The sequence below is a fragment of the Myotis nattereri genome (assembly GCF_964212035.1).
Source record: "Myotis nattereri genome assembly, chromosome: 19".
Classification (NCBI taxonomy): Eukaryota; Metazoa; Chordata; class Mammalia; order Chiroptera; family Vespertilionidae; genus Myotis; species Myotis nattereri.
The window spans coordinates 25771861-25798393 of record NC_138095.1 but is presented as its reverse complement, the minus strand read 5'-3'; the positions used below and the strand labels follow the sequence as shown (position 1 = coordinate 25798393).

Genomic DNA, 26533 nt, shown 5'->3' with positions numbered 1-26533 from the left:
GCTCAAGGAACTTAGACTTGAAAACGGACATAGAAACCATATAAAAGAACCAGTCAGAAATGAAGAATACAATACCTGAAATGAAGAATACACTGGAAGGAATGATAGTAGGCTGGATGAAGCAGAGGATCAAATCAGCGATTTGGAGGCCAAGGTAGCAGAAAACACCCAATCAGAGAAGCAAAAAGAGGAAATTTTTTTTTAAAAAAATGAGGAAAGTGTAAAAACATCCGCCCCATGTTGCTCTCACGTCCTGCTCTGGCTGTGTCTCTGCCTACTTGTGTATTAGACCAGGGGCATGACTTCTGAACTCGACCTCTGCCTGGAGTTCCAGGAATCCCTGGGGCGCTGACCCCTGGCTATGCCAAGAGCCAGGATTTGGAGGGAGCGCCCTAGGTGGACAGGCCCGGGCACACCTGGCCCCTTTCCCAGTATTTGGGGGGCGGAGGTGGGGGAGGGAGAGTTTGTGGCCACAGAGCCTCAGGCCTGCCCTCACCTCTTTCACCCAATGCATGGCCCTGCAGCTTCATGGAGGCGGGGTGTGTGGCAGCCTCCACTGGGATAGGGAGATGAGGATGAGTTCCAGAAGCCTCCTCGGAGGCCCTGAGCCCGCTCCCTCCCCAGGGAGGAGGTGTAGACCTCTCCTGGCCCCGCCCCGGGGCCCAGGGCTCTGGCTCCCACAGTCCCTGTCCAGGCCAGGCTGCTAGCAGGTGACTGGATGGCAGTGAGAAAGCCGAGGTGAGTGGGGGCGTGGGCCTCGGCGAGTGCACTCTCAGCCAATCGGCGGCCTGTCCAGCCGGTGGATTCAGTTACAAGCTTGAGATCACCCCATACGCCAACCTCCTTCCTACCCCTCCCCAAGCTTCATTCATTGGCCCCGCTGCACCGGGTCTGCCGGGCACCGTTTCCGTTCCGCTCCTGTGCGGCTGCCTCGTGGGCCGGGCCGGGACCGCCAGGGCGAGGCATCCCATCCCGGCCGCTTTGTCTGACGGGGCCGGGCCCGGGGGCGGGATGAGGCTGCTGGGAAGGCTGCTGGGGGTGCTGAGCTGCCTGGGGGCTGCTCTGGAGGGCTCTCCTGCCCTCCGCTGGCACAGCACCTCCTGCCACCTGGCCAGGTCCGTCCCCGGCAGCCCCTCGGGGTCCCTGAGCTTCCTGGGCAAGGATGCGCAGGGACTGGCTGTGTTCCATGCCCACTGGGATGGGCACGGGAGGCTGCAGGCATGTAGCCGGCAGGAGGAGCCGGAGCTCACTGCAGCCTTCAGCGCCCTGTGTGCGGGCGAGATCTCCCGGGACTCCTTCATCCACAGCCCTGGCGCTGAGCTGCGGAGAGCCCTGGCCACCCTTCGGAGCCAGTGGGGGGCCTGCCCACCGTCTGCCGGGAGGCCAGCAGGAGCGAGGGAGAAGCGAGCGGCAGGGCAGCGTGGAGCACCGGGCGCGGGGCACCCGCGGGAGAAGAGAGGCTGGACCATGCCCGGCACACTGTGGTGTGGCTTTGGGGACACTGCCGGGAACTCCACGGAGCTGGGTGAGCCACGGGGCGTGGGCTGGGTACTGGGGTGGGGGAAGTTCAGGCTTTCACCCTGGCCTCCACTCTCCCCGGCTGTGTGTCCTTGAGGGAGTGACTTAACCACTCTGAACTCCAGTGTCCTTATCTGTAAAATGAGGGTGCCCCACCGTCTCATCACGGGAGGCTTCGATGAGATCACAGATGGGAAAGGTCCTACTCACCGCTGGGAGTCCTCGTTAATCACCGTCAGGGAGGGGACAGGCTGGGGCGGATCCGGGGTCAGCTGAACCAAATCGCCATTTCCTAAGAGGAGGCCTTGTGAGCAGAGAGTGGCCAGTGGGGTGGACGCCGAGGCCCAAGGGCCTGGGTTCAAATACCAGTTTAGCACATCACGCTCTTGCAAGCCTGTTCCCTCACCAGGATCATGAAGTGACACCTGTCTGGCAGGGCTGCCGCGAGCTTGCGTGTGGGAAGCCGGGCTCTTACGAAACACTCCGTAAAAGGCATTATCGCTCCGATGGCTTTTCTGCACTCTCAGCACGACTGCCTGTGCGTGTGTGCGGAGGGCCAGGGCAGGACTTGGCTCCTGAGCTGGGGCAAACTGGCCCTCTGACCATGTTTCATCATGCCAGCACCCAAGGTTGCACCTGCCTGTTTGTCATTCCATTCCACACACATCCATGGCCTCATCGTGGTATTTGGGTGTGAGCGTGGGTCTGCCTCCACAGTTCCTCCCAGGCGGACCTTTCCGTGGGCCTGGGCTCCTGGGTAGGCTGCCCTGCATTTGAAGTTGCACAGCACAGGCTGGGCCTGGGTGCTCTCTTTAAGCTTTGAAACTGTGAGTCCTGCCCTAGCCGGTTTGGCTCAGTGGATAGAGCGTTGGCCTGTGAACTGAAGGGTCCAGGGTTCCATTCCGGTCAAGGGCACATGCCCTGGTTGTGGGCTCAATCTCCAGTAGGGGGTGTGCAGGAGGCAGCCAATCAGTGATTTTCTCTCATCATTGATGTTTCTATCTCTCCCTTCCTCTCTGAAATCAACAAAAATCCTATATAATAAAAGGCTAATGTGCAAATCAACCGAACAGCAGAACGACCGGTTGCTATGATGCACACTGACCACCAGGGGGCAGACGCTCAATGGAGGAGCTGCCCCTGGTGGTCAGTGCGCTCCTGCCTCCACGCGCTAAGGATGTCCAACTGTCATCAGTTGGACATCCCCTAAGGGCTCCCCTTTTTAAAAAAATATATATTTTATTGATTTCTTAAAGAGAGGAAGGGAGAGGAATAGAGAGTTAGAAATATCAATGAGAGAGAAACATCAATCAGCTGCCTCCTGCGCACCTCCTACTGGGGATGTGCCCGCAACCAAGGTACATGCTCTTGACCGGAATCGAACCTGGGACCTTTCAGTCTGCAGGCCTATGCTCTATTCCCTGAGCCAAACCAGTTAGGGCCCAAAGGCTCCCTTTTATTATACAGGGCTCCCAAGGCCTGGCTGAGTGACACCCGCGCCCCCCCCCCCCCCGCCCCCCTGGAGTGCATGAATTTCGTGCACTGGGCCTCTAGTATATCAAATAAATAAAAAAAGAAACTGTGAATCCCATAGAGGGAGACTGACTTGCCTGAGGCCACCAGGTCTCTAGTCCCAACATCACATGGGCATAGCCAGTGTGTGGTTCCTGGGACCCTGATGAGCTGGTGCCCCCTCCACTCCCTACAGGTGTCTTCCGGGGCCCCGACCTCTGCTGCCGGGAGCATGACCACTGTCCTCAGAGCATCCTGCCTTTCCAGTACAACTACGGCATCCAAAACTACCGATTCCAGACCATCTCTCACTGCGATTGTGATGCCAGGTGGGCAGTGGGCAGTGGGCAGTGGGCAGGGGGCTAGGGTGGAGTTACTCAGCCCCTGGGTGCAGAGACTGGGATTCCAGAGCATCTTAACGGGTTCAGACAGCCCGGAACCACCACGCAAGTGGGAAAGCTGAGGGCTGAGTGGAGAAGAAACTCTTCATTTAAAAAAAAAAAAATACTAGAGGCCCAATGCATGAAATTCGTGCATGGGTAGGGTCCCTAGTAGCTGCCAGCCGGGCCTCCATTCCTTGGCTGCCAGCTGCTGGCAGGGGCCTTCCTTCGTTCTACACTGCCCACTGGGGGTCAGCGCACGTCATAGCAAACGATTGAACTCCCAGTCGGTCGAACTCCTGAGGGGATACTTTGCACATTAGGCTTTTATATATATAGATATTTTTATTGATTTCAGAGAGGAGGGGAGAAGGAGAGAGAGAGAGAGAGAGAGAGAGAGAGAGAGAGAGAGAGAGAGAAACATCAATGTTGAGAATCATGGATCGGCTGCCTCCTGCACACTCCACACTGGGGATGGAGCCCACAACCCGGGCATGTGCCCTGACCGGGAATCGAACCCTGACCTCCTGGTTTGTAGGTCGATGCTCAAACGCTTGAGCCACACTGACCGGGCAAGGGAAGGAACTCTTGGACCCATGCCACCTGCTGGTAGTGGCTGGTGGGCTTGGGGAGGAGCCGGGGCCCTCTGGGGCCCGGGGACCTGAGTGCCGCCTCTGTGGCAGGTTCCGGCAGTGCCTGCAGAGCCAGCGGGACTCCGTCTCAGATCTTGTGGGTGTGGTTTTCTTCAATGTGCTGGAGACGCCCTGCTTTGTGCTGGAGGAGCAGGAGGCGTGTGTGGCCTGGTACTGGTGGGGCGGGTACGTATCAGCCTCCTCTGCGCCCTTTCCCAGGGAGGGCGGCTGCTTGTCTGTCCTCCGGGGAATGATGCGTCGTTCTCTCTGTCCCCTCCTCAGGGTGGGACCCAGGAGGCAAACATCCCCCCCTTCCGCTCCCCCCCTGCCCCACACAACCCGGTCGGATGAGGGGTGGGGCTGACCGAGCCTTGGTCTCCATAGAGATGAAGGGGGGTGGGGAGCTTCTGGAAGCGGGGATTCTGGGTTACCAATTGCCATCAATTGCCACCTCCTAGGTGTAGGACGTATGGCTCCATCCCCCTCGCCCGCCTCCAGCCAAAGACCCTCTACAATACCTCCTGGCGCTCCCCAGCCATGGCCCTGACTCCCAGCCCCCAGAGCCCAGCCCCCAGCAAAGACAATGCCGCAGCCCTCCAGGCCCCCGTGGCCTCCCCCAGGCCTGATCTGGCCCCCACAGCGTGGTTGGAGGTCACCCATTCGGGCCATCAGGGGCCTCCGGGTGCCCTAAAACCTCAGGGTGAGCTCAGAACCTAACCTCAGGGGTGGGGGTGGGGGGGTCCTGAGGTGAGAAGGTGTCCCGGCCTCTGTGCATTGGGGCGGGGGGTGGGGGGGCGGTGGCGGGAGGGTGTCTGTGTTACTCCCTTTCCTGCTCCACGCTCTTCCCGGGGTCTCTCTCCTTCCCTCAAGTCACACTGCAGCCAGAGGGATTTCCATAAGCTTCCAACTCGACAATGTCACTGCTCTCCGAGCCCCCACCTTGGCTCTTGTTACCTGAACTGAAAATGTCCCAACACCCCAGGGCCCTCGGGCACTGGTTCTGAGAAACCTACTCCTCAGTCGAAACTTGAGTTTCACAAACTTCATTTGGTTCCTCAAAAGCAACTTGCTCTCTCCCACCTCTGGGCCTTTGCACATGCTGTTCCTTCTGCCCGGAGCACTCTCCCCTCCTCGTCCTCTCTCCAACCGAGCTTAGCAGCCTCTGCCTCCAGGGGGCCTTTTCTGAACACCCTCAGCGCTCTGGACCCCACTGTGTGTGTGTGTGTGTGTGTGTGTGTGTGTGTGTGTGTGTGACTGAGCCCATGTGCTGCTGTTTCTTCTGGATGGCAGTGGGCATGGGGGGAGAGGCCCCCTTGGGGGACTGGGCTCCCCTCACCACCACACCGCCCCCAGTCGCCCGCCAGGCCTGCCGCAGCTTCCGTCACCTGGACAGGTGTGAGTACCAGATCAGGCCCCAGGAGACCAAGTTCCAGCTGCTCAACGGTGCCCGAGAGCCCCTCTTCCACTGCAACTGCACGCGCCGGTGAGGCCTGCTGGGACCCTTGGGGGTGGGCTGCCCGCTACCAGGCACTGGGAAGGGGCACCTGGCTGGCGAGGCCTTTCCCCAGCCTGAGCCTGCCTCTGCCCTCAGACTAGCACGATCCCTGAGGCTCCACAGCCCACCCGCAAGTGCCAACATGCTTTGGGAGCTGCTGGGCACGACCTGCTTCAAGCTGGCCCCTCCCCTGGACTGTGCTGAGAGCAAAGAGTAAGTGGGAGCAGAGCCAGGAGGGAGGGGCACTTTTCCCGAGGGGGTGGGGTAGCCTGTGCCCGCCTGGTGCACCTGGGCCAAGTTAATGGGGCAGAGGTCAGGGACCTCTGAGCGCCATTGTCCTCTCCCTACCCCCTGGCGCCTCGGGTCAGCTCTGTAGTTGGCCCACATGGGTTGCATCTTTTTTTAAAAAAAAAATTATTTTTATTGATTTCAGAGAGGAAGGGAGAGGGAGAGATAGAAACATCAAGGATGAGAGAGGATCATTGATCGGCTGCCTCCTGCACGCCCCCTGCTGAGGATCAAGCCCACATCCCAGGCATGTGCCCTGACCGGGAATCGAATCGTGACCTCCTGGTTCATGGGTCTATGCTTAACCACTGAGCCACACCGGCCAGGCTGGGTTGCATCTTGACTCTGCCATTTACTTCCTATGTGACCTGACAAGTTGGGTCAACCCTCCATACCTCTATGTTCTTATCTGTAAAATGGTCACAGAAGCCAAAGAAACTGTGTGTGTGAGGTGCACCCAGCCTAAGGCCCGTGGACACGTCGTTAAAACGCTTGCTTAACTCACAATCTCATTTCGAGTCTGATTCTCCAAGCCTGCCCCGTGCTATTTTTCCTATTTCTCACACGTGAGGAAACCGCCCCAGACTGGCCCAGGTTCCTGCAGCCGGCCAGCGGCAGAACCCCGGCCTCTGGGTGCCGGGCTGGTTTATTCTGCCCCCTTCTGGTATCACCACCCCCTCCCCTTCTCCAGCCCTGCTCCCCACGGCCTCCGCTCCCCGTGTCCCTGTCCGCAGAGCAGGGTGGAGTCCTTGGCAGCCGTCACCGCCTGCCCCACTTTCCTCTTCCCGCAGCTGTTCCAGGGGCCCCAGGGCCATCAGGGTGTCAGCTCGGCACTTACAGCGACTCCGGCAGAGGAGACTCAGGGGCACAGGCACAGAGGAGGGGCAGGCACGGCCTTTGGAGCCCCCGAAGGCCCCCATGTCATTCTATGACCGGTGCCTGCAGCAGACCCAGGCAGCTCTGAGGACCCAAGAGCAGCAGACATCCTGGAACCAGTGACGTCATTTCACGGCCCTGGACTGGACCTTGCCCGTGGCTTTGCTAGGCCCTGGGGGGGGTCTCAGCCTCTTTTCCATGTGTCACACTGAAGCGGGGCTCTCACCAGGGGGCCGAGGCCCAAACACTGGACTAGGTCTCCTGCTGTGCTGGGTGACCTTGGGCTGGTGACCCAACCCCTCTGTGCTTGGACTGTGGTATTCAGGAGGCTCATTCAATGCCCTGGGGTTGGGCCTTGCCAGGGCACTTCACTCCAGATAAGCACGGGGCGGGGGTAACGAGTTGCAGCAGCCTCCTCGGGAGGTACTGGGAGGAGGCGCACGTACATTCATGTTGCACCGGGAATACACATCTCGGGGTCTTGCCCAGGGGAACCTGAGCGCCTGCGTGCTGAGGCCCGAGGCAGCAGGCAGGGAATGAGGGAGGCCACAGAAGTGCCTGTGTCTGAATCCAAGATCGGGGGCACTAGACAGCGACTTCCCAGCTCCCCTCCTCCTGGGAGACCCCTTCTCTGAACAGCTGCTGGCCCCCTCATTCTGCCCCGACCCTAAATTCCAATCTCCCCTGTGCCTTTGAGCAAGGGGCCTCCTCCCTCAACCCGAGCCTTTGTTAACTCCTTAAAAAAGAGCAGGATAAACAGGACGTACCTACCTCAGAGGGCTGTTGAGGGTTAAGTGAGCCAATGCATGGCCAGCGCTTAGGACCTAGTAAATATCCCCTCCCTCCAACACACTGCCAAACCGTGCTCGTGCTCCGGCGTCTGATTTTGAGAGGCCTCCCGCAACCTCTTGGAGGCCTCCGTTTGCTCACCTGTGAAATGGGACTAAGAACTGCACTGGACTCAACACCACTCAGGGCTGTGGTGCCGATTAAAGGAGATGGCATGTGTAATGTATACAGCTGGTGCCGATTAAAGGAGATGGCATGTGTAATGTATACAGCTGGTGCCTGGTGCTTGTCAGATGAGTACATCCTCTCCTTGAGTCCCTTTCTCTGACTCCTCCATCCCCACCCCCCCCAGACTGCTAACAAGTTAAGAAGGAATCAAGAGCAAGGCTAGAGAATTTAATTCCTAATCAATGACCTCTAGGATTGCCCTGCTCCCATCCCAGATGGGGGCCTAGGTAGGGCTTTGCTGATTGTCACAGTTGAGGTGTCAGGACTGAGTTTGAGGGACCCCAGTTGGCCACCCCTGGCCGGGACAGAGTGTCAGGTGTGGAGAAAGCTGGAGCAGCAGCAGGAGGGAGGCAGGTGGGTTTACAGATTGGGCCAGAGTGGGAGCCCACCCCAGCTTCAGGGCCCCAGGCCCCCTTCCTCCAGCTTCTGCCGGCCCTGAGGGCTGGGAGACAGGCTGTTGGGGGTTGGGGCCTCCTGGTCAGGTTCCCAGGGGCCACCACCTCCAGGGTCCACAGTCTCCAGGCGCAAGGCAGGCAGCAAGCCCAGGCTTCGAGGCACAGTTGGGGGGAGGGTCCAGGGACCAGGCAGCCCAGAGAGCCCCTCCTCACTACAGCCCTGGGTGCCTCCATCACTGCTGCCCCTGTTGGGGGCCACACAAGGCAGGCGACGGCTCTGGGGCGAGGGGCTGCGGCTGGTGCCCCGGCGTTCACAGGAGGAGGGCCGGAGGGCCAGGCCTGGGAAGCGGGCCAAGCCCGGGCTGCGGCTCCGGTGCCGCTTGGACTTGCCAGGGCTGGGGCTCCGGGACTTGGGTGCGAGCAGCTCCAGGGTGCTGTCATCCTCCTCCTCCGAGCTGGTCCCTGAGCTGTGTGTGCTGCTGCTGGCCGACTCCGAGGTAGGCAGCGAGATCTGGCGGGAAGGTGGGTCGCTGGAGCGTCCCAATCCCCAACCGGCCACCGACTTCTTCTCCCCAACCCCCAGCTTCTCCTCATTAGACCCGGGAGGTCAGGCTACGTGTAGGGGGCCACGGAGCAGAATGTAGAGGCCGTGCCCGAGCCGGTTTGGCTCAGTGGAGAGAGCGTCAGCCTGCGGACTGAAGGGTCCCAGGTACAATTCCGGTCAAGGGCACATGCCCGGGTTGTGGGCCTGGTCCCCAGTAGGGGGAATGCAGGAGGCAGCCGATCAATGATTGCCTCTCATCACTGGTGTTTCTATCTCTCTCCCTCTCCCTTCCTCTCTGAAATCAATATATATATATATGTATTTAAATGCAGAGGCTGGATCTCTGGCACCCCTGGCCCTGCAGTCTGGTTACTCACCTGGAAGGGCTCAGTGACTCCAATGAGGATGCTGTGGGTGTGGCTGTAATAGCCCAGGATGAAGTCTCCGTGGCCCTTGGGCAGCGACTCCTCACTGAAAGTCACCTGGTGGGCCCAGGGTATAAGCCCAGGTTGGGGTCAGAGTGGTAGTCACAGAACACTCCCCCCACCCAAAGTCAGCGGGGTCTTCCTCCCCTCCCCCCGCTTCCCTTGAGTACCTGGTAGTTGTTCCTGTCCACATCCTCATGTTTGGCCCAGACATAAGCCACATAGTCCTTGCAGTGGCGGAAACCCACCTGCGGTGACAGGAATCAGGGCTCTGACCCCGAGGGCCTGACCCCAGCAGCCTCCCTGGGTGGCATCAAACTCTGGAGAAGCCGTGATCCCACCTGGGTACCCAGTTGCTCTCCTCCAGGCCCTTCCTTCCCCAAGTCACTGACCACCTCGCCCTGCTCACCCGGTACAAGCCGATCCAGTCCCAGGAGCTACGGGCGAACACGGTTTCCACGCGGTACCTCACCACAGCCTGCTCCGGCCGCACCCACTCTTCTGCCACCTCCAGCCGCACCAGGGGCATGTCGTCCCTGAAGGCAAACTGCCCAGGGGCGGGGGCAACATTAGCGAAGACCCTGTAGCATTTCATGCACCCTTAGGCCTGAGCCAGCACACATAGGCTGAGATAAGGGCCTTTGAAGCTACTGCAGAGACGGGGAAACTGAGGCAGAGCAGGTCTAGGATAAAAGCTAGACTTCCTGCCTCCCAGCCCAGGGCTCTTCTGCTCAGAGCCTCCTTAAGGAGTGAAAGAGAACACAGCTTTGAAGTTCGTAGACCATGGGTTTGGCCCTGGCTCTATCCCTGACAGTCTACAGGACCCTTGGTGAGTTTTTTCTTTCTCTTTCTTTTTAATATATTTTTACTGATTTCAGAGAAAAAGGGAGATGGAGGGAGAGATTGAAACATCAATGACAGGAGAGAATCATTGACAGGCTGCCTCCTGCACGCCCCCTACTGGGGATGGAGGCTGCAACCCGGGCATGTGCCCTTGACCGGAATCAAGGCTGGCAGGGACCCTTCAGTCTGCAGGCTGACGCTCTATGCGCTGAGCCAAACCGGCGAGGGCTTGGTGAATTTTACAACCTCTCTGAATGCCAGGGCTCTTGTCTATAAACTTGGATGATCTTACTGAACTCTTGGAGCTGTTCGGCAGATTCAATGAGATGCCGTTCGTGAAGCGTCCCATACACTTCCCAGTCCACAGCGGGTGCCCACTTAGCGATTTGCCTATGTGCTAGTCAGGGAGACACGATGTGCTGGGTATGCCGGGGTAAGCCGAACACCCCTGAGAGGGCCAGAAAAGCCTGGGTAAAAGGCCGGAGACCTCAGGTCACTTCTAGGCTCTGCTACTTGCTTGCTCTGTGACCTCAAGGAAGGTCCCAGCCAACCCAACTCCCAGCTTCCCCTTCCGTATAGCAAGGAGGTGATGATGACCCTGTCATCAGTCCATAAAGACACTTTATAGCCACGGGCACCCTCCTCCCAGGGTCACCCGCATGGGTGGGGTTGCCGGGGTGGCAGGTGGCCAGGGTAGTGGCCCCTCCTCTGTCCCTCAGAGAAGGACTCCAGTGGTGCCAGCCTCAGTCTTTTGTCTGCTTCCTGTTGATCTGGTTTCAGGTTTCCCTCCCTCGGCTTCGGAGCCAAACTGTTCCAGAAAAAAAAAACCAACACAGCACATCCTCTCCCTGCCCCTGGGCTCCAAATCGCCAGTCTGGCCAGGTTGGGCTCTTGGGAATGGCCTCCAGGATCAAAACTTCCGCTAACACTCCTCCATCTCCCTCTCCCCACCCCCCAACCCTCCTTCTGATAGTGTTGCTTTTTGGGTTGGAGACTTGAATTTTCTGAGCCTCCATTTTCCTGGTAAGGAAACTGGGAGGAGAATTTGGACATCGCAGGGCCTACTCAAGGCATTCAAAGGGATGGCATATGTCAGGTGTCCCACAAGGGGCCTGGCATGTAGCCAGGGCTCAACAGGCAATGTTTACAGGGGACAGAGTCCCGGATGAGGAGGGAGGCTCAGGGAAGGACATCCAAAAGGAGTGGTTCTCGAGGTGAGGGTTAAACCTCACACCTCAGCCCTTTACCAAAGGTCACAGGAGGCCAGACACAGGCAGATTGTCTTTCCCAGCTGCGAATATTGGCCAGTGTCCCACTGACCGACCATGTGACAGAGTTATCAAGGAACACATTCTCTGGCCTGCTGGGCTCCCCCTTATCAGATCAAGAGATCGGAGAGCCTCGCGTTGGGTTTCAGAGCTGGAAGGATGGAATCTACCCAGCTCTGCCATTGAGCCTGTGTGCGACTCAGGGCACGTGTCTACCCCACTAGGGGCTTCAGTTTCCCTATCCGGTTGGGTTACCTCGTCTCTGGGTCCAGTTCTGACATTCTTGCGTTTCCTCTTTTTACATTGGCAACTAGGGCCTCAACCCTCAACACAATGCTCAATTATAGTAACTATTCAGAGTTTAGCTTTGTATTTTTTATATCTCTACGCCCTCCCCCCATAACTACCTTACTCTTATAATGCCTGGCATGTTATAATGCCATATGTTATGATGGTTCATAAAAAAAAAAAAATAGCCCTAGCTGATTTGGCTCAGTGGATAGAGCGTTGGCCTGTGGACCGAAGGGTCACGGGTTCGATTCCGGTCAAGGGCACGTACTTTGGTTGCAGGCTCCTCCCCAGCCCAGGCCCTGGTCAGGGCACGTGCAGGAGGCAACCAATCGATGTGTTCCTCTCACATCAGTATTTCTCTCTTGTCTTTCCCTCTCTCTTCCACGCTCTCTAAAAATCAATGGAAAAATATCCTCGGGTGAGGATTAAAAATAAAATAAGTATTAATAAATGCTGCATGGGGTTAAAGTAAACATTTTGAGTTTGCTGGCCTTATTATATGTTTGAATTTTATCATACGTTGCCCTAAACCTTTCCTGGAAGAAGGGAGTTACTGATGAGTGGAAAAGGCCTGGGCTCTGAAACCCGACTCACCTGGGTTCAATTCCTAACTTTTCCCTTCACCAGCTGTGTGACCCTGGGCACGAGATGCTGTGTCTCTGAGCCTCAGTTTCCTCATATGACAACGGAGATCATAACCCACTCCCACTCGGCCTCAACAAATGGGGACGGCCAAGGGCAGGTACGAGGGGTGGGCTGTCGAATGCTGAGCGGGGCTTGGGGACGTCATGAGAAGAGGGTGAGGCCAGGACTCACGTGCAGGACGAACTGGGCAGCCACAGGCTTGTGGTCACTGACAGTGTATTCCATGTGGCTTCGGTAGCTGTGCTGGGTCACCTGGAGCCAGTGGCTCTGCTGTCCGGAGGGGCTTCGGCCTCCACTGGGCACCTTGACCTTCCACAGGATACGGTCTGTCCAGGCTGGCTTCCGCTTTTTGGCACTGCGGTGGGCAGCGGGTGGCGGCACAGCCTTCAGCCTTGCCTCCCGTCCCTCTTCCCTGGCGTCCTTGTCTTGAAGACCTCAGCCCACAGCCCCCCACCTCATCCCAGCGCGGAGCTCACCTGGTATCGTATTTGTTAGTACCCACGTCAAACTTGAAGGTGGGTGCAAAGTTGAGGGGCCCCTCCTGGAAGCCCTTGAGGATGGGCCAGGTGTCCTTGGCCATGTTGAGCTGTGAGGGTCCAGAAAGGAAGAATTGGACCACAGCTTGGGCAGGGCAGGTGAGGGCGAAGACCATAGCCTGGGGGTCCAGGTGTGCTAGGGGTGTTGGGGGTGCAGGCTGGGGTTCCGCACCTGGTCCTTCTCCCAGAGCTGGTGGAGCTGGTTGTTGTCGATGGCGAACTTGACAAAGTGCAGGTCGTAGCTCTCGATGCGGAAGTTTAGGTCCCCGAACCAGAACACAAGGCTGTTGGGGGGGGAGGGGTTGTCAGTGGGGCCCATGGGGGTGGAAGAGCCCAACCCAGATCCTTCTCCACCCCCATCCAACCCGACAGCGCTGGATGCCCCTAGCGATGGCAAAGTGGCTGGGTGGCCGCATAACCCCCAGCCCGCCACGGAGTAGCAGTGAGCTGTGCGTCTGGAAATCTAGGTTCAGACCCTCAATACGGCTCTACCCCTCAGCAATGCGCCGCCCTGCAGGCTCGGGCCCCATCAAACTTACCAGCATTCCGGCTCCTAGACGGGGTGACCCACCTCATCAGCCCCGCCTTGCCCCTCCAGGCCCACCCAGGACGGTATCAAGTTCCTCCTTGCCCTTAGGGGGCACGCTCCGCCACCAGCCCCGCCCAAACCCCACTCGGCCCCGGCCCGCCCCGCCCCGGCCCGTACTCGTGGTCCAGGATGCCTTGCGCCCCGGGCCCCTGGAACTGCTGGAGGCTCAGGATGGTCTGGAAGTTGTCCTTGCGCTGCTCCGCCTTGTCCATGTGCGCGGGCAGGTGGCAGTTCAGGAAGCAGAGCATGTGCCCGAAGGCCGCCAGGCGCACGCTCACGCCGCCCTTGTTGCCCTTGGGAGGCAACGTCGGGCAGGTCACGGGCGGGGTCCCGGCAGGAGGCGAGGCACCGGGCGGGACGCACAGGGGAGCGGGGACAGCCCAGCCCCGCGGAGGAGGCTGGGAGAGGGGTGGGTGCTAGGAAAGGGGGCAGGGCCCTGGGACCCCCACCTGCAAGGACCGAAAGGGGGCGGGGTCTAGAAAAGAGGATGAAATGACGGGCGGGGCCGGGGAGCGGCGGGCCTCAGGGTAAGGGCTGCAGTGTGGGGAGGAGCCCGTGACCGCGCAGGGTGCCCGGGGACGCATCCACGGACCCCTCGGGGCTCCGTCCGCGCCCGGCCGCTCCCGCGCGCTCACCCAGTAGCCACCCAGGCCGGTGCGCGTGCAGTCGGTCTGCACGTCCCGCAGGAAGGGCAGGTGGTAGTACTTGGCGAACAGGAGCAGGATGACACCCTGCATCCGCACGGTGCTCACCTGCGGGGCAGGCGGCTTGGCGAGGGGCGCGGCCCGACCCCCGCTGCCCCGCCCCGCCCCGGGCCCGGGCCCGTCCTTCAGGTCTGCTCCTCCATCCTCCCTTTCCACAGACCCATCGGCCCGGCCTCCCGGGGTCTCTGCCCACCCGGAGGGCGAGGGAGGCCTTACCAGCACGAAGTTGAAAGGCGCGAGCGCATCCATGAAAAGCTCGCTCCACTGATCCGTGAAGAGCGCGTCCTTGAGCCTCTTGTTGATCATGGAGTTCACTTCCTGCAACCTGGGGTGCGGGGTGAGGTGAGCCGTAGGGTTGAAGGACGCCCTAGCAGCCCCTCCCGTGGGTGAGGGTTTGGGGGGAGGGGGGCACCCATCCTGTCCCCTCACCCTATGGCGATCATGTCTGTCCTGTCGCTGTCATCGCTGCCACCGCCCAGGCGGAGGAGAGATGTGACGTCGTCAGGGGGCATGGCGGTGCCCACATTCCACGTGACCACAGTGATCCTGGGGTGGGGGGGGGGGCGCGGAATAGGAGGGGTTACTGCTGGGCGCCACCCTCTCATCTTCCATCTCCCTCCCACAGGGCTCTTTCTGGAGAGGGAAACTGAGGCAGGTGTGGGTGGAAGCCCTCAGAAGGACCCTCAGTGGGCCCGTATCCCTCCCTCCAGACTCTCCCAGGGGAAATCGATTGAGATCAGGGCATGCTGTCTTCTGAGTGTCCCCGAGTGGGCCCAGCACCCCGAGGATGCTTCCCAAGGGAGGTAAAGTAGGATAGAAGGATGGCTAATCTCAGGGCTCAAGCCCCCACACTCCTCCTTGGAGGAGGCCCCCTCACCAGAAGCCGGGGTCGCTCTTGCAGGTGGGCTGAGCTGACCAAGAGGAGGAGGACGATGAGGTGGGTGTAGAAGACGAGGTGGTGACTGGAGCTGGCATTTCTCGGGGCTGAAAGCTGGGGCTCAGGTGCCCACCAGGCCCTGCACCCTGGGTGCCAGGCCTGGGGAGGGCCATCTCAGGGGCTGGGGGCACACAGGGGGAGCGGTTGGGAGAGCGGCTAGGGGAGCGGCTGGGAGACCGGGGTGGTTTGAGCAGAGGCGGGGGCACAGTCTGAACTGAGGAGGCCCCTGGCCGGAAGGTGGGGGACAGCAGTCCTGGGGAGCGGGTGCCAGCCTCTGCAGGGCCCTGGCTCACATCCAGGGGCAGCATCTGGGTTGGCCGGGGCAGGACAGGATCCTCAGGGCTGCTACGGGGGGCCTCGGGCCTGGCTCTGAAGGAGGGGGAGAGCCGGGGGTCTGGGGGAGATTGGATCAAAGATGGGGAGACCACAGGACTGGATGCCTGAGCTGGAGGCTGGCGATGCCCTTCAGAAGTGGGGAGAGACCTAAGGGCGGGGGCATCCCTCTGTTTAGCTGGTGTCGGTCCCACAGAGGCCGGGGCTGATGTCATGGATGCTGGAGCCAGGGTCTGTTCCTGAGAGGGCGACAGAATTGGACTGGGCATTGGGGCAGAGTTGGAGGGAGGCTGCGGGTGCTGCTCCTCAGGCGCCAGGGCCAGGCTCAGGCCGGAAGTGGCTAGTGCTGGCTTGGGTTTCACGGAGGCAGGTACTGTCTGCTTCTGGTCCCTAGACATCGGAGCCAGCCTGGGCCCCAGGGTGGCTGGGGGCAGCCGTGGCGCGTTTGGGACAGACATCACCAGCCGCCCCGGGGATGCCGGAGCCAGGATGGAGCCTGATGGAGCTGGAAGAGGCTTCGGCGCAGCAGCGGCAGACACCACCAGCTGGCCCACGCATGCCGGGGCCGGGCTGGAACTGTGGCAGGTGAGAGCTGTGTTCTGCCCTCCAGGGGTAGACGGCGGAGCCAGGAGGGGTCGAGGAGACGCCAGAGCCAGAGTTGGCCCCTCCGAGGAAGGTGGCACAGCAGCACGTGGCCCCAGAGGTGCCAGAGCCAGCCTTGGTTCCAGGGGCACTGGCACTGCGCTCTCTTTGGCCTGGAGCTGAAAACTCGAGTCCACCTTGTAGAGGACAAGGTAAAGACACAGGGTAACCCTAGCCAGTGGCTTGGGCCCCGACTTCTGTGTGAGACCCCAGAAGATTCCATCTAGCTAAGAAAGGTACAGCTTTCCAAGGAAGTTCTTCCTCATGTCTTACCTCAATCCATCCTGCTGCAAATCAGCTTCTCTTTGGCAGGGAAACAGGACACTGAACCGTATCCCCTCCCTCAAGTCTGACACCTCTGTCAGAGTTGGGGGGGGGCGGGGGGGAACTAAGACGCCTGACTCCAGCGAGGCAGAGTGTAGTCCGAACCTTCCTGGCTGGCACCCACTCCCTGGCCACCCTGGAGTGTTGGGGGGGGGGGGGGGCTGGAGCCGGCTTTCCTGGGCAAATTCCCTGCCATCTCTGCTGCTCCCATGGCCAAGGGCTTCTGACCTGACACCCCACATCAGCTCGCTCTGGACACCCTAGGTCCAGCCTGCTCAATCCCTTCCTTCTTCCCAGGAGCTCCCAGGAGCCCTCGGGCCCCCCCAGCACGCATTGCACACCGCGGTCACGGCCCTCTCTGTTCTCCTCACCCATCCCCAGAACCCCACGCAGGAGCAAGAGCCCGGGCTGAGCATGGCCGTGTCTATCCCAAGCCCAGCTCTGTGCGACCTGAGCCAAGTACCTCCTCGCCCAGCGCTGCAGTTTTCCTGTCTGTAAAACAAAGGAGCTTGGTGAAGGGTCCCTGGCCACACCTGGCTCCTGGAATACCTTAGTCTCATTTTTTTTTCTTCTGCATTTATGAGCCCAACGTTTGCTAGGATTCTACTTGAGCCCCACGGAATAGTCTCTCTTCGCCAGGTGAGATTCTAACATTCAGAGCAAGCCCGGCATTCTGTTGATTCTGGCGTCACACCTCTCTGTGCCCAGGTTATGCCCTCTTACCCTCCTCACCTTCTCTCCCACGCGTGAGGACCGGCAAGCAGCCTCCTTCTGTCCAGCAGGTAGAATGGGGGTCACCCGGCCCCTGGAGGGACCTCTTTTTTTCTTCCCCATCTGTCTCCTGTTTCTTGTCCTCTGCCAGCGAGGGCAGAAGATTTACATTCGCCCTGGGGTGGCCCCATGCCTGCCTCCAGAGACGCGGTCTGCCTGCATCCCGTGCCCTTCTCGGTCCAGAGAACCTGAAACTCTGCCTCCACCTCCCCCCCCCCCGCCCCCCCGCCCCAAACTCAGCCCTTTAAGGCTGCATTTTGGGCATCCTCCCTGGCTTCAGGTATCCCACTGTGCACCCACCACCACCACCAGCAGCAACCACCACACCGCCTCCAGCACTAACAACTTAGACATCCCAGATGTCACAGTTTTAGCCTTCGGGGACAAGCCTCCTCATTTTGCATTGGCTCAGAGAGAACAAGCAACTTGCCCAAGGTCACACAGCAGAGCTGGAGCCCAGCTAGGTCCCCTAGCACCACCAGCCCAGTGTCCTCCTGGGGGCCCCTGGAGAGGGCTAACTCCATTTCTCGCCGGATGTCCCATCACGGCCCCCACAGGCCCCGGGGGGCCCTGTTCACCCAGCCCTGCTCAGTGGACAGCGGGGAGTGCCAGCCCTCAGCCAGGGGCACGGGGGTGCCCGCAGTGTGTGTGTGTGAGGTGTGGGACCGAGGAGCAGGAATGGAGAAGCTAGGCTTTAAGGGTCTTACCTTGGAGGGTGCTCCAGTTTGGAAAGCCCCGTGGGGCATGGGCAGGGGGCCCAGGCCAGCCAGGGTCCCTGGCCTCCTGCTGCCACTGCTGCTGTGGCCCTCCATGTCTGCAGCCCCTGGCAGCCCGGGCTCCCACAGGCTCCGGCTCCAGCTCCTCTGCTCCCGGGAACCAGTGATGTCATCAGCCGCTTCAACCTGCTGAGAATTTAAAGGCACAGGCATCCCAACCTAGAGGTGGTCAGGGCCAGGTGGCCTACCCCCCGGGAACCCTTCCAGCTGACTGCTGAAGTTGGAACGGTCCTGGGGGTGTGGGGAAGTGTGCCCATTGGCTTGGCCTGGGTCCCACCTGGCAGCATGGAGTAAGCTGTCTGTCTCTCTGTCCCCTCCCACCCCCCACCAGCAGGCCTGGCTGGCCCTTGCTCAAGGGAGGGGCAGTGACACACCTGAGGGTAAAGGAGAGACAAGTCACTGGAAGTCAGTACCCCCTTCAGGGCCTCAGGGACACCTGAGTCCCTACCCTGATCCTGTGACCTTCCTGGTGTCCTGCCAGCTCAGGACTTGCCTCGGCCCCCACCCTTGCTCCATTTTCAGGCCTCGGTGCCCGCCCCCTGCCTGGCTCTATCCTTCTCATCCCAGAGGCCAGACACCCAGGCTCTGGCTACTGGAGTCCTTTCCCACCTCAGCCTCAGCACGGCCCCTCCTCTTCTGCTGACACTTCCGCTGCCCGCCCTGGGACGTCCCCACCCACAGCCAGGCCCATCCCAGCCCCGGACCTCTCAGCTTTCCTTTCTCCTGTGCTCGGTGGGTGTGGTTTGGGAGGGAGACACGTTCAAGGTCACCTAGTCAGCTGAGGAGGTCTCCTGAGTTCCAATGAGGAAAGGGAGCGCCCTCAGTAACCCACGACCAGTAGGAGCCAATTGGGGTACCGGAGGAAGGGAATCGGGGCATAGAAGAGCCAGCAGTGGGGGAATGGACTGCCAGGAGGGCCCTGGGAGCTCCTTTGGCCAGAACCTAGCACAGGACTTGATGTTCAACAGGCCCAGGGAAATGTTCGTTGAATGAATGAATGAACACATGAAAGAAAGAGAAGAGAGAATGAGTAACCAAGTTCCGGGATGTCTATGGTTCCTCTCCATCTTCCTCCTCCCTATTCCCATTCGTATCTGCTAAGCAGTCCCTGCAATCCCAGTTCCCCCGGAATGGCTGGATTGCTTAGCGGGATCCTGCTCAGTTTAGGAGGAAAATGTTCAGCTTTGTGCTTCTGCATTCTCACAGGCCTGTGTGGTTCCCTACACGAAAGTCATGTGGACAGATGCCTTTCTGTCCCTGGATGGGCCTTTCACCTCTGCTTGGCTGCCTCTGGGTCTAGTCTGTGTTTCTGGGCCAGCGACTCTGCGAGGCTGGAATTCGCAGAGGGGGAGACCCAGGTCCCCTCAGGGCCCTGGGGCAGAAGGGTGTTTAGATGGTGACGGTGGAGGCGATGATAGTGGTAATGGGGTAGGTGACTGTAGTGGTGGAGATGATGATGGACGTAATTATGATGATGCAAGTGCAGGGCGGACAGTGATAGAGGGGGCAGTGGAGCTCATGGTGATGGCAATAGAGGAGGTGATAACAAGGCTCAGATGGTGGTAGTGGAGGTAGTAGAATGAAGGGGTGGGGTAATAGTGAGGAGGGCGATGGTAAAAGTGGAGGAGAGATGGGCAGAAGAGGTAGTGGGATGTTATGTGGATGGGAGAAGAGGTGGTGATAGCATCGGAGGTAGAGGTGGGGGTGCGGGTGAGGAAGGAGGTGAGAGTAGACATGGGAGTGGTGTGCAGGCCACCAGAGAGGGCTCCTGGGCCCTCGCTGGGCAGCCCAGGATTTCCCCTCCCTGAGCTTCTGGTCTTGACTTACTTGGGAAAGTCACTTAGATTCCTGGTTTGTGTAAGGAGATAAAAACAGCTGATACCTCCCGAGGTGGCTGTGAAACTTCAACGAGATAGTACACACGGAGCGTTTAGTACAGAGCCTGGTACAAGTAAGTTCTGGAGTTCTCATCATCAGTATCATCATCAGTTTCATCGCCAACCTGCCCATTTGGTGGATGCGGAAGCTGAGGCCCAATGTAGTTGTATCCCCGGGGGGAAGGGGAAGGGGACTCTGAGACCCAGACATGGCTTTACCAGGGGAAGAAGGTGGGGGGCGGATTCCAGCTGAGAAGGGAGTGGGGTAGGAGCTATATTTGAGCTGCTGGTGTGATGACTAAGGAGGTTGATAACAGGCTCTGGGGCTCAGGGCGGCAGGATGGGGGCAGATGCCAGGGAGAACCGCCCCCCTGCTGCACAGAGCTGGCTCCCTCCCTCCCCGCACTCCAGGGGATGGGGCGCGCACTGAGGCACAGGGTACAGCGTGTCCGGCCCCCTTCCGGAAACTCCTAGTGCTGACCTTCAGGCTGTTTGGGTCGGGAATAGGAAAGGAGAGCGCTGGTGCTTGGTTACTCTCCATAGTAACCCTGGAAGGTTGGAAATACGATCCCATTTGACAGAGGAGGAAACAGGCCTAGGGACCCCACAGCCGGTAGGGGACAGAGCATGGGGTTCCCAGGGAGATAGCGGATAATTTCTCCCACAGAGATGAGCACTGAACCCCTTCTTTGAAGGTGAGTCCACGTTGCCAAATTGAAAAGAGAAGTGCCCCGGCGAACAGAGGGAGCAGCAGGTGCAAAGATATGGCTTGTGGAAGGTTCTGTCCGTGAAAGGATGCAAAAGTTGGACATACGCCAGCATGGCCCTTCGGCTCAGAGTAAGTACACCGTAAGCAGGTGTATACACCTTCCTCTTTCCTCCTCCTCTTCCCCTGGCTGCCTCCCAGGGCTCCTGTGAGTGGTAAGGTCCTTCCTTTTACGTCCTGGTCACCCTGACCCAGGCCACGCAGTGAGGGGGGCCACACCGTGGCCACTGAGAAACAGCTCGAGAGGTAGAGGATGCTGCATGCACCCGGGGAGGTGGAGAAGGGGAGCCTTCATTAGGGAGAGCTGCCCAGAGGAGGAAGTACACCGGGCATCAATCAGGAACTCAAGACTTCACGCCAGGGTTCCTTACCGGTGCCAAGTGCCACATGTTATGTCACTGTCCCTGTGCCCCGGGGCAGGTGACATCTCTACCTCCCGTCGAGCCTCTCAGGAAATGGGCTCAAGGAGGAGGAGTGACTTTCCCAAGGTCACACAGCAGGGGCCGCGCTCAGGCATCCCTCCTCCCTCTCTGACTCTCCCCCTCCTCCTAGGCAGCCTGGCACCCGCTGTCAGCTGCTCTGAAGTGAGTGGCTATTTTTATTCTGGTGCGAGGGGATCGCAGGCAGCAGAGCCATGTAGGTTAGAAGGCTCTAGGACACCCGGCTTTCGCAGGCAAGGAGAGGCTCGTTGCAGGGACGTAAGCTTGCCTACAAGCTGGGGGGCTCTTCTTCCTTGCAGGCCCACCTGCCTTGGGCTCCCAGGTCTTCAGAAATTTTTTTTTTTCCTTGAGCTCAGAACAGAGCATAAAGCCGGATTGAACCCTCACCCTGATCCCAGATCCAACTTGAGCCCCAATCTTGGTGTTAACTGAGCCCCAATCCCGTGCCAAGACTGAGCCTCTCTATCCCAGCTCTAGACTGAGCTCTGCCCGTGGCCTTAGGTTGAGCCCTGACTCTAGTCACATACGGAGCCTGATCCAGTCCTTACTAAGTCTGGTCCCAACTTGAGACCTCGATTCTGGATCCAGATGGATCCCTGATCCTGGCCCGAGACTGAGTCATAGTCACAGACTGAATTCTAACCCTAGTCTACACTAACCCTTGACATTACACTGAGCCCTAACCCCAAGTTTAGACTGAACTTCCAAGTCTAGTCATGAACTAAACCCTGGAACTGGTGGAAGACTGAGTCCTGAGCCTAATCAATGGACTGAATTCTGACAATAAACTGAGCCCGGACCCGGGGTCACACAGCTCTGGCCACACACTGACGCGTACCCTCAGCCTGTGCGTTGAACCTGGCCAAAAGCTGAGCCCTGAGTGTAGTCACAGACGGAGCCTTGATCCTGGAGGGTGAGGCCCGAGCCTAATCATCACTGGCTGAGCCCTGACTCCTGCTCCAGATTCAGCTCTAACCCTGACCCCAGGCTAAGGGCTGAGCCTGATCCGGTCTGGGCCTGACCTCATCATCACAGACTAAACCCTAAGCCCAGCTCCCTCCGAGGAAGTCTGCTGGCCGAGATTACAAACTGCCACGTGAGGGAATGGATTACCAGCAGTGATTGTTCTGGGAGACCGTGGGCCTCCCATGGCTGCCGATGCCAGAATGTTCCCGGTACTGCTTTGGCCGGTGTCTCTCTCACTGGTTCCACTGGCTGGCTGGTCAACCCTCAGCAGCCCAGGCTGTGGCCCCTGCAGTCCACGGCATCCAGGTTAATGCAATGAGAGTGGTTTGATGGCATCTCGCCAGTGACCGACGTGGCCCAAAGGGCATTGAGGCTTGGCTCTGTCAGCAGAAAACCACAGGCTCCATGAGGCCTCTGGCTTCAGACACTCTGAGGCTCTTGCTAGGATGTGTGTGTGTGTGTGTGGGGGGGGGGGGGCGTATAGAGGGAGCCCATTGTTTTTTTTGTTTTTTTTAATGATCATTGAAGTCTTTATTTGTTTAAATATTTTTATTGATTTCAAAGAGGAGGGGGGGGGGAGAGAGAGAGAGAGAGAGAGAGAGAGAGAGAGAGAGAGAGAGAAACATCAATGATGAGAGAGAATCACTGATTGGCTGCCTCCTGCATGCCCCCTACTGGGGATCGAGATGGCAACCTGGGCATATGCGTGGACAGAGAATCCAACTGTTACCTCCTGGCTTGTAAGTCGAAGCTCAACCACTAAGCCACGCCAGTTGGGCACATTGTTGTTGTTTTTTAATATATATTTTTATTGATTTCAGAGAGGAAGGGGGGGAGAGAGAGAGAGAGAGAGAGACATCAATGCGAGAAAAAAAAACATCGATCAGTTGCTTCCTGTATGTGCCCCAACTGGGGATCGAACCAGCAACTTAGGTATGTGCCCTGACCAGGAATCCAACCCACAACCTTTTGGTGTACGAGAGGATGCTCTGAACCGCCTGGCCAGGGCAAAATGTTATAGTTTTAATTTTATTTTAAAATCAGAAGAAAAAAATGAATATGTAATAATGAATCCAGCCTGGATTCTATTCTTTTTTATCAAAGCAGTTGTAAAATCCAATTTTTAATATGATTTCTTAGTGGAGAAAGGGGCCCAGAAAGGCAAAAAAATGCCCAGAGGGTCCATGAAAATCCTAAGGCAGCCTTGGTTTGACGCTGAGAAGAATTCTGAGTCCCAGTCTCGATCCAGTGGGAAAGCAGGGTGATCAGTTTGCTGTGTCTGTCTTAGGCGAGAAGAGGGGAGGTGGTATTTGGCTCCAGTCCTCTTTGGCTTGGTGAGATGAGCCCAGAGGCATTTCAGGTTCAAATCCCAGACCCACAACTTAATCATGCTTGACCTTTTCTGAGACTGTTTCCTAACCTGCAAAAGGAAGTAGTTCATGGGCCTTTAATGAGGTAAGGAATGGAATAATGAAAACTAGCACGGTGCCAGGGACTGTTCCAAAACCCTTCTACCCTCGCAGCTCCTACAGAGCACGTCATGTTCCTATCGCCACAATGTGTGCTTTAGGAATTGAAACCCTAATTGAAATTAAAAAAAAAACACAAAAAACACCATAAGCCAGGACTCCCCAGGCTCCAGTTTCCTCTTGAAATCCGTGTCTGCCTAGTAGACAGAAACTCCCCTGTTGGTCCGCATCCCGCCCGCGCCCCCTGCCGGCGAGAGGCGGTGCTGTCTGGACGCTTCCTGCCCGAGCGTCCTGGCCCTCGGGGGTCAGAGGGAGGGTGGACACTCTCAGGACATGGAAAGTAAAGGCCGGAGGGCCGGTGAGGACCCGGAACCCCACTGGGAGCCAGACAGAGGACCCCCCGCGGGCCCTGTGGCGGGGACCCGGATCTGGGGGCGTGGTCCCTGGCGGGGCGGGGCGGGGCCTCGAGCAGGGGCGGGGCTAGTCTGCAGGGGCGGGGCTAGTCTGCAGGCCCAGACGTGGCGCTGCGGCCGGGCGTTGCACCTCCAGCTTTCGGATTACCTTCCTGCGGGTTCCGATGCGCCTCCCGCTGCCTCCGCCGGCCGTGCTGCTGCTTCTGGCGGCACTCACGGCCGCTACCACCACCTTCCGGCCCGACTGGAACCGTCTGCATGGCCTGGCCCGAGCCCGGGTGGAGGTGAGTGCGTCGGCGGCCCCCAGCCCGGGAACCACCGCCCCGTTCAGGTCCCAGGACTCTCCCGACTCCCAAGTCCCCATTGGGTCGGGACCATCCCTCTCACTCCGCAGCCTGCGGACGCCCTAGCACCTACCGTGGAAGCCCGAGACACTCGATCTTGCTGCCTAGGAAATCCGAACTCCTCCCCAAATCCCTACCATATGGTGGGTCCCAGACACACTGACCCTGTCCCCTAACCATTCTCTTGGCCTGTAACTCTCCCAAACCTGCCTTCTGGAGCCCACCTCCCCCCGACAAGCTCCATCGATACACTTTTTCCTGGAATTCCTCCCCCACTCCAGTTCCTGATGGTCTCTCCCTTTGCCTGGGGGAGGGAAGGCTTTCTGGGTGCCCCCCCTCCCCCCATGCAGGAGCCAGAGAAGGGGCCTAGGAACTTCATTACCAATACTTACTCTGCAGCAGCCCTCCCCACCCCACACCCCTGCCAGGAAATTCCCCACCAGAGTCCCTGTCTTGCTGTGTGACATGAATCATCTCAGCCCCTCTCTGGGCCTTAGTTGGCTTTCTGACAAATGGAGGGATACGAGGAAGAGGAAGGACTGCAGTGGGTGGTCCTGGGGTCTGGAATCCTGCTGGGAGGTGTCCCTATACCTTTAGGGAGCGCAGGGAGGGGCCCTCCCATCCTCCCACGTTGGGGAAGCTACCAGATGGTCTGTAGGGCTGGGCCCCACGTGGCAGGGAGGGCCAACCCTGCTGGCAGCAGGGTAGGGACCAGATGGCAGGTGAGTGCCCAGGGCAGTTCTGAGCTGTTTCCTTCTGTTCTGTCCCACCCTGAGGCTTGAGGGGCCAAAAGCGAGGCCCAGGTCTCTACTGCCTGAGAGGAGTAGGTGATAATTTCTTTCTCTTGGGCACTGGGAGTGAGTGAGTCAACAGTCAGCCAGACATGCAGGCCAGAGTCCCAAAGACCCGTAAGTGCCCTTGGGGTTGGTCTCTGGCCTTGCCCTCTTTTCCCTTGGTATTCCCAGGCCTCAGTTTCCCCATCTATACAGAGTTCCCCCTTCTGCCTACAAGAGGCCTCCACCTCCACACCGTGGGAACTGCTGCTCTAGGGGTAGTCCACAGGCTGTCGCACCTGGGCGATGGCAGTGCAGTGGCCTTGGGGACATGGTTGGGGCAGGTGTGAGGTTGCTCCTAACCTATCGCATGTTGTCCCCCTCCAGTCCTGTGGTGGATGACAGCTGAATCGCCTGAAGGAGGTGAGTTGGAAGGAAGGGATCCCCAGTTTTGTCTCCCATGAGCCTTTTGGGGGTGGGCAACGTGGTACCAGTGATCCGGTCGGGGAGGAACTCTAGGCTTGGGTCACTAGGCTTCGGTTCCCCTTTGGTACCTGGAGTGGGTTGAGGTCTGACGCTCTGGTTCCTCCCCAGGTGAAGGCCTTCGTCACCCAGGACATCCCACTCTAGTATCCTTCTTCCGTGCTGGGGGAGGGCGGAGGGGGAGGGAAGCTGGGAGACTCTCCTTCCACTTAAATTCACGGATAGGATGACAAGTCGAATTGGTGGGCAGTGGCTGCCCAGAGAACTCCGAGGTGGTCTTCATGTTGGGCAGGCAAATGAAATCGACTAACGATGCCCTCGCCAGTTCAGCCCGCGGACTGAAGGGTCCCTGGTTCCATTATGGGCATGTACCTCGGTTGCAGGTTCCCTGGCCTTGGTTGGGGTGCGTGCAGGAGGCAACCAATCGATGTGTCTCTCTCACATCGATATTTCTCTCTGACTGTCCCTCTCCCTTCCAACAAAACAAAACAAAACAAAACAGACCCACAAAACAACAACAAAAGAAACTGACCAATGAGGACTGACTGCTGCACACACAGGAATGGGGAGGAGGGCCCTTCACTTCTGGGGACCCTCATTTCCTCACGTGTACATGGGGGTCGCTGCCTTGTCCCGCCACCACCCACCTTAACTCTCCAGCCACAACCTGGAGCTGAAACACCTGCCTGGGGCCGACCCTGAGCTCGTGCTGCTGGGCCACCGCCACGAGGAGCTGGAGGTGAGGCCTGGGGAGGCGATGGGCGTGGAGGAGGCGGGGTGAAAGCCGGGCGGGGCGCACTGACCCAGTCCCTCCACCCTCCACCGCAGCGCATCCCACTGAGCGACATGACCCGCGAGGAGATCAACGCGCTGGTGCAGGAGCTCGGCTTCTACCGCAAGGCGTCGCCCGAGGAGCCTGTGCCCCCTGAGTACCTGCGGGCGCCGGCGAGGCCCGCCGAAGGCGATCCGGACCGTGGGGAGCTGTAGGTCGGGGAATGCGCCCCCCACCTCCACCCCCGCCCGAGCCCTGGGGACCCAATGAAGCGCTCAGCGTCCCGGGAGCCCCTCCCTCGCTGAGGGCCGAAGCCCCGCCCCGGAGCCGGCAGGGATGGAGTTGAGGGTTCCTCTCAATTCCCCCGTTATTCCCTCCCACGGATCTCCCTTTAGCGCCACTAAATCCCCTTCCGTCTTAAAAGAGACTCGACTCCTTCCTTGCTGCGGGTGGCGGTGGGGGCGGGATGGGTACAGGAGGGGGGAGGGG

At 59.1% G+C, this 26533-nt stretch overlaps 3 protein-coding genes across 6 annotated transcripts; 2 read left to right on the top strand and 1 right to left on the bottom strand.

The window, feature by feature from the left end:
* Positions 1-1011: 1011 nt before the first annotated feature.
* Positions 1012-7756, top strand: PLA2G3 (phospholipase A2 group III; the record flags this gene model as incomplete). Its single annotated transcript, XM_081114258.1, has 7 exons — positions 1012-1525; positions 3227-3359; positions 4094-4228; positions 4501-4742; positions 5396-5525; positions 5634-5750; positions 6617-7756. The coding sequence occupies 7 exons, from the start codon at positions 1012-1014 to the stop codon at positions 6822-6824; spliced, it is 1479 nt and encodes a 492-aa protein (XP_080970384.1). The 3' UTR covers positions 6825-7756.
* A 110-nt stretch (positions 7757-7866) lies between these two features.
* INPP5J (inositol polyphosphate-5-phosphatase J) lies at positions 7867-18328 on the bottom strand. 4 transcript variants are annotated; one of them, XM_081113904.1, is made up of 14 exons: positions 18116-18328; positions 17673-17870; positions 14836-15467; positions 14388-14504; positions 14175-14283; positions 13890-14006; positions 13372-13547; positions 12838-12949; positions 12606-12715; positions 12301-12484; positions 9492-9629; positions 9253-9330; positions 9035-9139; positions 7867-8624 (listed from the first exon to the last, which is right to left on the bottom strand). In XM_081113904.1, the coding sequence occupies exons 2-14, from the start codon at positions 17775-17777 to the stop codon at positions 8115-8117; spliced, it is 2493 nt and encodes an 830-aa protein (XP_080970030.1). In that variant the 5' UTR covers positions 17778-17870; positions 18116-18328; the 3' UTR covers positions 7867-8114. The 4 variants fall into 4 exon arrangements, with proteins under 4 accessions (XP_080970030.1, XP_080970032.1, XP_080970031.1 ...); XM_081113906.1 differs by lacking the exon at positions 18116-18328 and having other exon boundaries at positions 14836-16007; positions 17673-17792; XM_081113905.1 differs by lacking the exon at positions 18116-18328 and having other exon boundaries at positions 14836-15989; positions 17673-17792.
* A 1699-nt stretch (positions 18329-20027) lies between these two features.
* On the top strand, positions 20028-26463 carry SELENOM (selenoprotein M). The gene is made up of 7 exons (XM_081113902.1): positions 20028-20231; positions 20314-20456; positions 23809-23956; positions 25177-25212; positions 25384-25418; positions 25933-26011; positions 26101-26463. Exons 3-7 carry the CDS (start codon positions 23837-23839, stop codon positions 26257-26259), a joined length of 429 nt encoding a protein of 142 aa, XP_080970028.1. The 5' UTR covers positions 20028-20231; positions 20314-20456; positions 23809-23836; the 3' UTR covers positions 26260-26463.
* Positions 26464-26533: the final 70 nt, after the last annotated feature.

Coding starts and splice junctions, on each gene's coding strand:
- INPP5J (XM_081113906.1), bottom strand. CDS start 17,777: ATGGAGGGCCACAGCAGCAGTGGCAGCAGGAGGCCAGGGACCCTGGCT. Junction 12,485..12,605: donor ACTAACAAATACGATACCAG/GTGAGCTCCGCG, acceptor TGCCCACCGCAG/TGCCAAAAAGCGGAAGCCAG. Junction 9,331..9,491: donor ACTGGATCGGCTTGTACCGG/GTGAGCAGGGCG, acceptor CTGTCACCGCAG/GTGGGTTTCCGCCACTGCAA.